Source organism: Atta colombica, unplaced genomic scaffold, assembly GCF_001594045.1.
Source record: "Atta colombica isolate Treedump-2 unplaced genomic scaffold, Acol1.0 scaffold89, whole genome shotgun sequence".
NCBI lineage: Eukaryota > Metazoa > Arthropoda > Insecta > Hymenoptera > Formicidae > Atta > Atta colombica.
Window position 1 is genome coordinate 452,996 of NW_017259582.1, and position 15,012 is coordinate 468,007.

Here is a 15,012-nt window from a genome sequence, read left to right on the forward strand (position 1 = left end):
TGATCTTCCAAACCCAAAGGATTTTGCATTTGGCACGATATCAGTAAATGGAAGCAAATCAAATACATCATGTCTTTTGATTGTCCCTGGTTAGTTACAATGACACATCGTAATCTGCTTTGCTCCATACTTTGTTATGTTTTTGGTGTCTGTCATAGGATGACTTCGCTTGTCAGCCGGTTGTAATAATAGCCCGCGTATAACATATACGAATAATCATAAATTTTGTGAATTCGTATTGTGTAGTGATCGGCACTACGCGTTAAAAAAAATTAATTGGCGATATTAATACTTATTCCTTCTACATAATGCAATTATGAAGTAACAGTCTATCCCCTCGTCGTGCCGACTTAGCGATTAACGCATTGCACATGAGCCCATGATTCCTTTTAAGAAACCGGCTGACTAGAGTATTTCGCCCAATGTCAGGATTTACTGGTGTATTGCTTTACATTACTGTGACTAATCGATTTAATCTACACTTTTTTAACCTATCGATTAGCTACACTGTATTATGATTGATGAATGGCATCTCACTCTCTATAGCCGATTAGTTTAGAATTTAACTATATGTGGAAGAACAGATGTTCAGTCATAGCAAACGAGAGCTAGACTAAGAGGATATTAACAGATTGTTGTGAAGCTATAACATTAAATTTCCGGATTTATCAATTTCCGGAGGATTATCAATTTCAAGATGCCAGCTCATTTCTAAGGTCGATATCAAGGTAGAGTATTCAAGGTGTGAGTAAGAATGCCAGTTAATAAATAATAATAATAATCATTTATACATATATATTATGTATAGATATATAAATATACATATATATGTATACATATAACATTCTCGTTAAACATAATATATAGAATTCTAAAACTTCGGATACACTGAAGTATAACAACGATATCGTATCATTTTTGCAATATATCACAGAAATAATAACAGTAAAATAAAATTTAAAAATAAAAAAGATAAATTGTGTACGACTAAATTTTATATAAATTATATAATGCAGAACAAAGAGTATATTTATAATTTTAGAAGACGGATAAATTTTGAAAATTATAATTTTTTCTATTTTATTTAATACAATATTGTTAAATAATATTGTTATTCTTTTTTATTTTATCAAAGTAAGATTTAATATTTCTCATATTGAGTATGGCATTCTTTCTTGCACCTTCAGATTGAATTTTCTTCTGGTGTAGCTGACTAGCTACAATCACAATTAAATATATATTTGTAGCGCATCCTGTTTATTACACAAATCGTATTTTTCAATTCTCTTTCGAAGATATCTTCTATTTTTGATAATTAAGATTTTCAACTTCTAATTGTCACAGCTGATTTCACTGTTTTAATGAAAATGAAATAAAATTACAATTATATTATTAATTTAAAAGACACTAATTGAATTTTTTCTACATATTTATAATTATGCTATGAAATTAGCACTCTGTAATATTAACGATGAGCTCTTTGAGTGATATATCAAAGGATCATCGCAAATAATCTTGAATGAATTCTGAAATAACAAATAGAATAAATATTTACAAAATTGTCATAGTACATTTCACGTATCATTGATATGTAAAAATCGATCAGGTTGCGCTACAACAATTGTTTTTTCCTCTCATTTGAATCGCTAATATTTATACTTTGTAGAGTGATATTTAAGCTAATAAACTGCGTACCAGCGAATTAGGAAGAACCTTTATCACGCGGGCAGCGCCCTGTAAAAATATATGTTCTCTCTATATTGAACTACATATTAATGTATACAAGACCAGTTTGCTTAATATTCTGTCGCATGTCTTCCTAGCACACTTACATATCTTACAATTACAAGGTATTATCAACTCTCTCTTTCTCTCTTCTTAGTGTTATTTTTATTTTATTTTTTTTTTATAAAAATAGTTTAGCTCTCCATGTAGCGATATTTTTCATCTCTATCCAATCGATATTAACATCAGCACAATCACTAAATATTCAGTCTCCAAAACTGGTTCTGGATACCAAAACTGGTCTGTGGATACATTAGAAAGGTCTCTACATATGTACAACACTGTTCAAAATCATCTTGAAAGCCACAAAGAGAGTAGAAAAAGACAGTGAAATGACAACATTTCTTTGTTTCAAAATGCTGAATGCATATTGGAATTAGAATTCTACCAGGTTGAATGTATTTTCAATCGTTTTTGAAAACTTTTTTTTGATAATACGTTTGTGGCACACATGTTGTACACATGTGCAACGATGCACATGTGTCATGCAGGATGCCCTCAATTTCGCGTGCGAAAGCACTGCAATTCGAAGGTTTACGAAAAACTAAATATACATATGTACGCAAAGACATTTTTTGCGATCAACTTTTTTAAACTATAAGAATTTGAAATATAATAAATAAAATATAATAAAATCTACGATATAATTGATCAAATAGTTCTATATTTGTAATGATTTCTTTTTAAATTGTTTATAGCATGCGAAATTACTGTCAATTTGCCGCGTTCAGCAGAAAAAGCAGCTTTGCAACTGTTGTAAAATTCAGTTTTTCATGAACTCTTTCGCTAGTCGCAAACTTGGGAACACCTTGTACATATGTACAATCAAACTCCCTTGTTCTTAACCAATTGAATAACTATTCTTTCACCATTTCACATTCGTCATTCACATACGTGGAATAAGTGACGAATTAGATATCGACACGTATAAGCATAATGCGCAGCGTGCGCGATGACATTTTCATTTTGTGTTACGTGCTTTCAAATAAGAGAGAACAAAAAAGTTATTTCATCACGGGTTGAGAATCAGGAAGTTTAATTGTATATGCATGAATGAGTATGTCGAGCTTAATGTGTGTAATGTGTACATCGACATATACATGCACATATACATACATTTTATATACATATATATATATATACACATATACATATAAATATGTATGCGCGTAATTTTAAATATATTATCGATTTTTCTCTCTATTGAATGCGTAGCCTGTTTCAAGAATAACGAGACTAGAAACTTCCGTTGAAATAAAAAATATGGTAACACTGGGCATCAAACCGAGGCTGTCGAAAATCGCCACGATGTTATGTTTGCAAATAAGAGGTCTCGTTATTGTTGGGACAGGCATTGTGACAGCAGATGTTGATTATGCCTCTATACATATCTACAAAAAAAAAAAAAGGAAAAACTGATATAGAACTTTATCATTAATTAAACTCTCTATGACTTAATATAATTGTTTCTCTCACAACAGTTCTAAAATGATTATTATTATTTATTTCAGTACGTAATAATAATTTTTTTAATTGATATATATCCACGTACTATTCAATTGTATTCATGTTTCAACAGCATGTTTAAAAAGTATCTCTTTAACACTACAACTCTATTATTGCTTGTTTAGTGCTACCGAATGTATTTTGGCATTTAGCATGTTGTAAACCCTGAGCAACCACACCAATGAATTCGAAATGCATCCAACAACCCTCTTTTTCTTTTTACTAGCACAACTAGAAGTTATGGAAGAATTTACATGCGCGTTTTTTTGTGTGTTTACGACGAGAAATCCGAACAATGAAATTTTCATAAAAGTTGATTCTAAACACTTTATAGAAATGAATAGGGAATTTACTGACAATACTCTATAAAATGAAAGTACCTTCCTGTTACTAGATAGTAAAATTCTTAAACGCTTTCCTGACTCGCGCATAAGTGGAAAGCTTTCGATAATGTACACTTTTCGAAAATGTAACAAAATGTATTTATGTTAACCCCTAATTTGTTTTAGGTATCGATTTTCCTCTCCCCAGTCCCGCCATCTTTTACGTCTTTTTTCAGACGTACTCGAGTATTCACTCGTGGTAGAACGTTTTTTTGGTTTTAAAATAACGTCTGATTTAGATGCCGTATTAATACCTTGTGTTACATGATGTGTTCTACTGTAATTTAGAGCTGTACTAACACCAGCCAGATTCAGAAGCGCATCCGCACCTTCTGCAATTTTTCTTTGTTCATCAAAATCTGGATTTAATTCTTCCTCGTTTGAATGTTTGCTGCAGAAAGAAATGGAAAACGATAAAATTTATTATTTTGTTCATGTAATCTTTACGTTTATCATATAATATTAATATCTTTACCTTCCTAATTTTATCGAGGCGATACAACTATAAGTATGGTCCTCGCTGGAACTCCTGGTAATTACAGGCACCAATTTTTCCGAGTCCGGCAATTTTCGTTTACGATCTACATTAAAAAATATATTAATGAACAAATATAAATTGTCGAACAAATATAAATTATCTTGAGCATTTTAACTACGTCTTTGCTATTTTCTCCGTCTCAATAAAATACAGATAGGAACTTTATTTTTTATTATTATTTTTTATATTATATTATTTATATTTTATTATTATTTCATACATTACATTTCATACATTTCATTATTACAGACAGTGCATATTCAGTACCTTTATTGTGATTCAGAATGATAGGTCCATGTTTAAAGGAAAGCATAGCGGCAGCTGCTGCGTCAACGTCGCTATCTATCTCGGTTTCTGCATTATCACTAATATTACTAGACGCCAGTCTTTTGGATAAGTATGGAAAAAGAACCGGATCTGGGAGACGTGTATTTATGCATTTTCTAGGCACCTTTTCCGATGAAGACAAATTCTGAGTTGTAGGGGGAGGAAAAGGAGCACGAGACAATGCTTGAATCAGATTTGGACGGTATTGTGCATCAACCATCCACAACGATCCCTTTCCTAAATTCTAAAAAGAAAAAAATAAAAAGTTGTAATAAATGTACGATGTAATATGATGTTAAGGGTGATTGATGCTTTTATTGATACTTTTAGTTGATATTGTACAGCTAAAACATTCTTACAGTTATCATAAAAATCTTACAGTTTCATTGATTAAAAATTCACTATACTTACTGGAGCTTTTTCTACTTTCCGAAAGCACTTGTTGAGACTTAAATTGTGTCTAACAGAATTTTTCCATCCAGTAGGAGCGTTCCTAAAATATGGGAAGTGTTCCAGGATCCATGCGTAAACCTCCTTCACGGGTAGCGCCTTTACGGGGCTATCTTCGATAGCCATAAATATGAGGCAGGAGAATGAATACGGTGGTTTGCTATTTCTGTGTAAATGAGGATCATATGGTATATGGGTAGGATGCTTGTTGCGATAAGACATTGGCAAATTATTGTTGCTCAAAGAAATCTTCGTTTGATTACTTGGCGAAATATTGTAATGACTTTTCGCAGATTCTTGAAATATTTGCGTATTTTGACAATTCTTGGCAGGATGCTGATAGTTTTGTCCATTTCCATTCAATGTTGCGTTTGCTTTTCCATTATTCTCTATCGATGCACCACAAAAAAAAATAAAATTAATATATATTGTAAGAATACTTGATGGCAAACACAATGCATTACATATTTTAAAAACACTTATCTTACCTGGACAGAAACTATCATCTAAGCTCGATACAGAATTTGTATTTTCAGAAAAGTCTGCCATGTCGTCGCAGATATTATTGTTCAGCATGTTCTCGTGCTTCATGTTTTTGGAGGGGTTCGAAATGTCCAAACCTTTAAGTAAATTCTGCTGGTGTAGCCAACTGAGAGACGTTAGCTCGTCATCTGACTGATTGTTCTTTTCCATAGCCTTCTCCCATTTAGGAATTTCGCTTTGACAATCGTTGGTTAAATTTGAGTCGGTCAGCACGCTGGCGTTCTCCTTTTCCTTATCGTTCATCGTGACGTTCTCACCAAAATTATAATCCTGAGACGAGATCAATTCTATGTCAGTTTCGACACCCGATGCATCTGGCCTATCTGGTGGCATGTTGCATAGAGTCTCCTAGTCTCCTAGTCACTGCAAACGAAAAATCATCGTTTATTTCTTATGTAAAGAATTTTACAAGCAAACTTTATAATTGCGATCGAAATGTATTTTATATATGTAATTTACTGCGAGTAAACACATTATCATTACACATATCCACATTGGCTGTTATCAATTTATCATTTCTTCATTTTATTTTAAAAAAATTTACTTTCTGTAAATCTCGCATACAAATTTCATATATAAAATATTGTGACAACTCTAAAATTGTATTACTACTTTTAATGTTTTGTATACAAAAATAAATAACTTGTATTTGAATATGTATATATAATATACAAGGTGTTTCTTAAATAGCGGACATTAATCATATAGCATTATTCCTAATTAAAAATTGAGTCAAAAAGTCTTCTACAATTTTGCAATTTTCGCAATGATTGACGAAATATTAATGTCTAAATATTGCTGAATAAGCGCGTATCTGACTGCCTAACCATTAACTATCATGAAAAATGCAAAATGACGATTTTTTTATTCAATTTTTTATCAAGAATAGCATTATATGATTCAGCAATCGCTTACTCGATAATCTTTAGAAATTAATAATTCATCAATCATTGTGAAAATTGCAAAATGAGGACTTTTCGATTCAATTTTTAAACAGGAATATATACATGTACAGTAAAATATAAAATACTTAAAATCCGGAATATTTAAAAACTGATAGTCCAATCAAAAAAGTTTCTTGTGGAAAGATAATACATATAAGACGAGATGTTTTCTTCCGCACGCACGCACGCGCGCACACACATACAGGTTTGGAAAATAATGATAAATCTAAATAGGGATAGAACTAAACTAAGGGATAGGACTAAACTAAGAAAAAAGTCCTCTACCATTTTGTAATTTTCGCAATAATTAACAAGATATTAATTGCTAAAAATTGGTCTTAATTTTTTACTTAAATATTATCAACTTTATAGAAAAACTATAAGAAAGAAAAATTGTTTATTTTCTTCTCTAAGAATTTTTTTTAGAATTTTTTAGAATTTTTTAATACCGTATTTTATTTAAAAAAAAAATAAGAAAATGCAGTACTAAAATATTAATAAAAAATTCTGAAAAAATTCTTAAAATTCTATGAGAAGAAAAGAAATAATTTTCATCTCTTGCAGTTTTTCTATAAAGTTGATAATACTAAAAAATTAAAGATCAATTTTCGGCAATTTTTAGTAATTAATATTTTGTTAATTATTGCGAAAATTGCAAAACGGTAGAGGACTTTTCTTCTCAATCCATTCTGTCCCTATGCGAAAGATTTATCATTATTTTCCAAACACCCTGTATATGCGTGTGTGTGTGTGTGTGTGTGTGTATTTCAATTTATAACAAAAAATTTTTTCCCCTTTCACGTACAATATTAAGGAAATTTGAAACAAAATCAATTGTCTCCAGCATTAAAAATCTCTTCGAACCGGATATCGTTGGTATGTATAAAAACTACTTCGCCAAGGAATTTTGTATGAATATATTAATTTGCAACAAACGTTTTCTTTCTTCCTTCACATTCTTATACTAATTAAAGAATTTCAAAACTTGTTGACTTAAGAAAAATTATTTATTAATGTCTCCAGATGGCATAAAAATCTCGGTCAGATATCGCTTAAAAACTTCATCTTCGATTTTGTAATTTTTAACGACAATTCGGTATTGTTACATTTTTTTTTGTATATTTGCGCTATGAATAGTATATAATACTAACGCTGTTATTAAAGTTATAAGTTATTAAGTTATTATAATCGAGATACGAGTTTCAGCCGTATACTTTTAATCTTCTAATCGGGTCTTTTTCGCTCCGAGTTTTTAAACAGTTCTCGCAGTATGACAAAAAAATAAAGTTTTGCGATATATTATATTTAACTAATTAGACAGTTAGAGGGTTGAGAATGCTCTTTTTGAGTTATAAAACCTCTGATCACATTAATTAAAATTTTATATTTATAAATTTATTAGTAGGAGTCATCAACGAAAATTATGTCCTAGAAATTTTATTTTAAAAATACCTACACTTAACGCATAAAAAAATTATACCTCCCCTGCTTCCGTCATCGAATCATCTTTTTTTAAAAAGTGTGTTCTCTTTCTCTTTCTCTTTCTCTTTCTCTCTCTCTCTCTCTCTCTCTCTCTCTCTCTCTCTCTCTCTCTCTCTCTCGTGATTCAGATATGATAATCTTATTGTTAATCGCTAGGAGTTCCGCATCGCCGCCATATATTACGTTACAACATAAAAATCACCGCGAAAACAGTAAGAAATGGGCCCGATCGCTTTTCTATTTTTGGTGTGCCGCGAAGCAGAGACGCGAGGATGAAGGCAAAGAGAGAGAAAGATAGAGGCGGAGAACGAGAGCATCGTGAAATTAAAATCTCCGCGCATGTGAGCCACACTCGCGACAGCCAACAGCCAAACTCGAACAGTCTCGAGGCCAGCGGATGACGTCGAAATTCGCCTCGCATATGGGATTGTTTATCCGTGCGACTAATAAGCGACAAAATGGCCGGTGCTATCACGCGGAATCGCGCACCAGATTTTCAAATGGGACACTCGATTCGATCGACTGTCATCTTCGGCGGCGTGGCGTCACGTTGCGTCGTCGTTGTCGTCGTCGCGGTCACTCGCGCCCACGAATGTCTCTCCCCCTTCCACCCATCCACCCCATGAAATTTGCAACTATGGCGTCCACCTGCACACCTCCGATAACGTGCTCTTCATCGACTCCGTGTCTGCGTCCTCTTCGCGATACGATTGACGTCGATAATGAATACAACGAAATCCTGAAGGTCGATTGTGTATTATGAGAAGAAATGAAAATGACAAATCGAGCGAGTTTAATATGTAAAATATTTATAACTTTACTGGTCAACATTACCATGTAAGAATATAAGTATTTTCCATTCGATTATATTTCACTAGAAAACGTCCTCAAGTAGAATGGAAATATCGTAAGAATAAAATATTCTTAAGTGAAACACTATTCTTTTACGTGGTCGACACTTATGAATTTTGCTCACTTTTGTAATTTTCACCCGATTGCAAGATACACGATAGATCTTCTGGTAAGATTCAGGCCAGATTCTGGCAAGACCTTCGGCGTTTTCGCGAGAGAAATTAAATCGCCTTCAGCGACGAATTTGAAACGATCTGTTTCAGACGTCGATCATCGACGTGAGTATGTGAGATCGATTTGTCGGTTCTCGCTCCCGACGATTGCGGAATTCACGCCTGAGATTCGCGGCGATCGGGCGACCTGCATTACTTGTTGAATTCAAATATGGAGCTGATAACGATTACAAAACGCGAGGGCAAACGCAAAAATGGCCACGACATCGCTCGCCGCACACGGCACACGAGTACGTATGCACGCACGCATGCATGCACGCACGCACGCGTATAGGCTTCGGCATTCGCGGGGCGTGATACACTCGCGGGAATTACATAAGATAAATCGAACGCCGCGCACGAAGACGCAGAGCAACGCAGAGAAAAGGATATGCGGGTTAGCAATTTTCTCTCTCTCACTCCTCGTTTACTTCACTTTACTTTCTCATTCCCTCTGATTTCCTCGGCGACCCGACTGTGTTCCACGGGACCACCACGGGCCACGTCGGGACTCCTCGAAGCACCTCGAGGCACCTCGAGGGACGGAGCGAATGCGTGTTTCACGTGCACGACATCCGTTGCCGTTTCGAATTGTATGTCTGCCCCACCGAGCACTCAAGCAGTCGAGCACCACCGAGAGTCCAGTATGTATCATCCGCGTACACTTTTACGTCTCCGCTTCTCGTTACTCTCGTTCTATTCGCGTGTGCTCTTTTTCTCTCTATCTTTCTCTCTCTCTCTCTCTCTCTCTCTCTCTCTCTCTCTCTCGTGTCGCCGTGTCCGCACTTGTGAGTCGCGTCGCGTGCTGCGATTCTTTTTTTCCCACGGTATACCTAGAACCAAGCCGTGCGATCGTCGATCGTGGTTGAGATGAACTCACGTATCACGGTGGGATGCAGATAGTCTTCGTTAGTTTTCGCGAGACGGTAGGCATCGCAGGCAGACACACTCTATACAACATCCAGCTGATCGAGACGCCATATTCTAACGTCATCACATGCATAAGTACACACATACCAGTGGAATAGTCGATCACAGAAAGGTTGCAACATTCCTTTTCGATGGGTTTCGGAATGCAGCTTGCTCACCGAGCGATTAGGTGTATTCAGTACTACTGAGCGAGCGCTTGGCATATTTCATTAGAATCTATTAGATCTAAAAATATACATCAATTAGATATAAGAGGTCATGTATTGTGGAATACACAGTTTTTGATAGATTGAAATTCTTTTTCTCTGTTCCCTGTTCCTTTTATTGTGTGAAGCACAAAATCGGAACACAAATTGGAACTCGCAGTAGTAGTACATTTCGCTTGTCTACTTCTGTTTTTCGCGAGTTTTGATTGGCTTTCGTTTTTCCGCTTTCCGCTTTTCAAGATGTGAACCTGGCCTAAGAGTTCACTGAGCGTTCAGTAAGCGGCTAATACTGAATGCACTCATTGGCTGCGTTTGACAGAAAAAGCAACTTTGCAACATGTTGTAAAACTTGTGCAACTCTTGATTGGTTTATACATTTAGATCCAGTGAGGAACTAAGGGTAAGACTAATCATAAGGTGGTTCCTATATTCATAGTCCGATCTTATTTCAAAACTGTCTTAAGGCTACGTTCAAAAACTTCCTCTCCGAGGAAGATTTTACTTTATATACTATAGTATACGTGTACTATATATTTCGAGTAAACTTTTCCTCAAAGAGAAAATTTTGAAACGTAGCCTATGAAAATTATTCAATCGTATTTAAGGCACAAGAAAATGAATCAATCAGAATCCTTTATTTCATGGAGGAAAATAAAGGATTTTGATTGATTCATTTTCTTATGCATTATGCAATATACCAATCATTCTTCGTCATCTTGTTCTTTCTTTCATGAAATAAAGAACTCTGATTTATTGAATTTTTTTATGCTTGAAATGGCTATGTTCCAAAATTCACTGCCAGCGCTGAAAATCTAAAGTTTATGTTACTATACATTTTCAGAACTGTATTATATGTTATGGATCATCTACAATAAATCATTAGTCATAAATCAGAAATCAGAAGTTAAAAATTGACAATTGTGATTGGTCAATTTTTAGCTTCCGACTTCTAATTATTTATTACTAATGGCTTATTGTAGAAAGCCCATTACGTAAGGCCGGAATCAAATTATTGAAGATTGAGATTAAAGATTAAAGATTGAAATTTCAAAGGTCATTTCAATAAGGATAAAAGAATTTTGGCTCCTTTTGTTCTGATTGGTCAAACTTCAATCTTTTATTCTTCAATGCGTAATCTGATTCCGACCTAAGAGTTTGTGTTCCCCACTTTAAGGGTCACTTTCACCAAGCTCCCATTAACTTATCGGGCCTAATAACTTTATAGAATTCTAATTGAAGCTGATGTCGGAAAAAAAATGTAAACTGAAGAATTAATCATATTTCATTAATTATAATGAATTGTAATTTTACATACTATATTGAATACAAAAATAGGTTATTAATAAACAGCTACCAGAGAGAAACCTTGCTACAAGTTAGTATTACAAATCTATATTTATAACTTCTCTCTTTGCATTTTTTCTCCATCAGCTTCAGTTGGAATCCTGCAAAGTTACTAGGCCTGTAGTTAATCGGAGCTTGGTGAAAGTGGCCCTAATACTCATATTCATAGTCAGGCCTTATATTTAAATTTATCTTTAGATTGACTGGCGCTCTGGGGATCAATCAATGTAACTTTTCCCCTAGGATGGAAACGTGAAAAGTTTCACGTGAACTCTATCATTTATAAGTTTGTTCGCGTCACATGCTCTAACATGTTGTAATATGCTCTTACCACAGCTCTTACTCATTCCAACGCACTTGATAGAGTGAGTAGTCTTAGACTAAAAAGTTCACGTGAATGTGAACAATTTCACATTTTCAGGAAAAGTTACATGATCGCTTTTTCTCACTCCAATGCCCTCATTAGAGTGAGAACTAGGAACATTAGAGTAGGAACTATGGTAGGAGCATGTTGGAGCACGCGAACAAACCTCTTATGATTTCGAGAGATCATGTAACTTTGTTCATTGTGAAAATGTGAAATTGTTCATGTGAATTTTTTAGTCAAGGACCGTGGCGGAAAGAAATCTAGGGAATTGATAAATATACTTCGGAATTAACATGTCTTATCCTCCGACAATTTATCTATTAATAATTGCTATTAATAATTGAAGAAGAATATTGCATTGACGGAAGAATGGTTATGTATATGTAATTATAATATATATTACAAAAATTATTATTACGTACATGCAATCATACATATATACAATTAATAGTTTAAAAATGACTAAAAATGACTAAAAATGAGACTAAAAATATTATATGTTGTCAAATAATATATTTATTTCTTAGCAATTACTGTAATACATTATATAATAAAATATTTTAAATTTACCAATTTCAATCGACTTTCTTTTTTTTCTGTTTATTTTACTCTTCACTAATTCGGAATTGCGTTTTAAATAATTTAATAACATTTCTATTTGTTTCATGTTCATTATTATTTTTCTTTCTATTGTTATAGGTTATAGATTATATGGATCGCTCAGTCATCCATGCAATATCGCATATGTAATATCGCTATACATGAGTTCACGTGAAAATACATGATTGATTCTCTGAGCATGACATGACACCGCCTCCACATGAAACGACTCCAGATCGTCGCGCAGAGAATCTGCTCTAAGGCAGGATACTTCTCTAAGAGGAGCCAGTAGTAATAATTAATAATTAATAATAATAATCATAGCCAATAATAATCAAATGTAACTGCCTAAGATCTGACGAGGAGACTGGTTATTGATCTGAGAAACACCATAAGTCCATATGTGGCTAATTGTTATATCGGTTATAGGATAATAAATATATAATTTCCAAGAATCCAACTATAAATATCATATCATGTTTCTATCATCACTTCCCAAATATGATATGGTATTCCCAAATGTGATACACCAAGGTAATATCAAACCAAGGACTCGAGCATTACCAAGCCACGCCGACCGCCATAGGGACTCTTAAGGTGAACCAACAACAGGGTGAACTTTATCCATCACGATAGCATCGTCTGGTGCTTTGAGGCATGTAACACATGGACATTGCCTGAGTGTCACCTTTACTGATCTGTCACATCTGTGTATTCGTTGAATCCGACGCGAATGCGCGATTAGTGCTTCGTTTCGCCAATCAGGCGCATGAGTTCATTAGTATGTGCCCTAATTCAGGAGTGTGCGATGCATGCTGCGATATTGTGAATGACGCCTATCGCGCTTGGATTTCCAATTCAGTTTGCATGACATCGCAAGTCTATTTGCATCGCGTCGATCGGAAGATTCTTCGTGCTACGTGTTATACTTTACAGCCATCTCATATGCAAGAAGCTTACTACTTCGCCGACCGCAAATTGCTTACACATCGGGTTGCCGCTTCGCGTTGATAGGTGCGCCAGATGTTCATTCTCTCTCTCTCTCTGTCTCTCACGCGTTCGATCACAAATTGTGATACCTGCGCAAAGGATATGTGCGCGTTTTGTACTGTATCACAGTAGTGTATCACAGTAAGTACATACAGTATGGACACTGAGCGTCAGCGCTTTTGATATAGTGAGTCTTAGGTCATGATCATCGCCATGTTGTGGGTTGAAAAGACGCTTATAATTTAAATTTTTATAAAACTACACTGGGAAAAAAATGCTGTTGATTCAATTAAAATCTATATTATGAACTGTCAGGCTTGATTATCGAAATAATTTATGCCTTTATATTAATAAAAATGTACATGAATTAATCATTTATGTTAGTGATAGCCCGTAATATAGACTTTAATTAAATCAACATTACTTTTTTCCAAGTGTACAAAAATTCTTCTAAGAAAAAGAAAAAAAAACATAATTCGGTCGTGTCATGAAAATTGTTTAAAACGAATATATTTTTGAATCAGAATTATATAATAATATAATATTAACAAATTCATATATAAAGATAATATTCACATTAATAATAATAATAATATTAAACAATAATAAATAAATTAAAAATAATTGATTAAATACTATATGAAAATTGTAATTAAATGTGAAGTTGTAATTTAATAATATACGTAGGGGGGGGATACACAAATGCATACTTACGAGAATACTTTATCGTATACAAATATAATAGTCTACACAATATAGCATCTCCGAAAAAATTTTATTTAATTTTTTAGTAAAAGTTAATTTTATTATATTTTATGGAAAGGAGATCCAGGGGAGGGAAGTATATTGTTAAATATATTATGTTGTAATTTATAAACGTTTTTAAAAATTTTATTAAAAATTTTGATTAAACATTGTTTTATATTTATTAATATCACAATATTTTGAAACAGAGAATTTCTTCTTTCTCTTTGTATAATTTGCTTTCTATTGAATTAATTGCATCTTAACTTTCTGTAATTTTTTATGTAATAAGTAGATTTTCTTTTTCAGTATTATTTTTCTTGGTGAATTTTTAGACAATTTGCAATCAATTTGTCAATCATTTTCTTATCGTATATAACTGATAGTTGTTTAGTTTGTATTTCCTTCTTTCGACTGTCTTTCGACTGTCTTCATTTATAATTTTTGCTCTCTTGATCTATAATTTCATAATTATTAATTAGATGTTCAATATAACAAAACCATTGTATATTTTTATAATTTAAACCATTTTTTGTCAACATAATAAAATATATTCAGAAAAAAAGCAAAGCAGGGCTATAAGTCTGTCTGAACATGTTTTGTTGCGTTGATGCAAAATAGTTTAAATTATAAAGATATACAACGATTTTGTTGTCACAGATTTTGGAAGTTTTGTGCATCAGAATTGTTGAATATTAAAAAAACATTTTGCGAAGATCCATGTTTTGGAAGAAAATTGATTCTTTTGAAAGATATTTTGAAGACTAATAATATATATATATATATATATATATTGGGTTGTTCGGAAA

General features: G+C 33.4%; 1 protein-coding gene and 1 pseudogene across 5 annotated transcripts; both read right to left on the bottom strand.

Annotated features, from left to right (window-relative positions):
- Positions 1-2,471: 2,471 nt before the first annotated feature.
- LOC108693264 (forkhead box protein N3-like) lies at positions 2,472-10,004 on the bottom strand. 5 transcript variants are annotated; one of them, XM_018202134.1, is made up of 7 exons: positions 9,903-10,004; positions 5,478-5,895; positions 4,951-5,378; positions 4,480-4,783; positions 4,150-4,255; positions 3,929-4,065; positions 2,472-3,176 (listed from the first exon to the last, which is right to left on the bottom strand). In XM_018202134.1, exons 2-7 carry the CDS (start codon positions 5,863-5,865, stop codon positions 3,097-3,099), a joined length of 1,443 nt encoding a protein of 480 aa, XP_018057623.1. In that variant the 5' UTR covers positions 5,866-5,895; positions 9,903-10,004; the 3' UTR covers positions 2,472-3,096. The 5 variants fall into 5 exon arrangements, with proteins under 5 accessions (XP_018057623.1, XP_018057624.1, XP_018057620.1 ...); XM_018202131.1 differs by lacking the exon at positions 2,472-3,176 and having other exon boundaries at positions 3,280-4,065; XM_018202133.1 differs by lacking the exon at positions 2,472-3,176 and having other exon boundaries at positions 3,280-4,065; positions 9,856-10,004.
- A 4,442-nt stretch (positions 10,005-14,446) lies between these two features.
- Positions 14,447-15,012, bottom strand: part of LOC108693228 — a 1,837-nt pseudogene continuing 1,271 nt past the window's right edge.

Coding starts and splice junctions, on each gene's coding strand:
- LOC108693264 (XM_018202135.1), bottom strand. CDS start 5,865: ATGCCACCAGATAGGCCAGATGCATCGGGTGTCGAAACTGACATAGAA. Junction 4,784..4,950: donor GGAAAGTAGAAAAAGCTCCA/GTAAGTATAGTG, acceptor TTTTCTTTTTAG/AATTTAGGAAAGGGATCGTT. Junction 4,066..4,149: donor GCCTCGATAAAATTAGGAAG/GTAAAGATATTA, acceptor TTCTTTCTGCAG/CAAACATTCAAACGAGGAAG.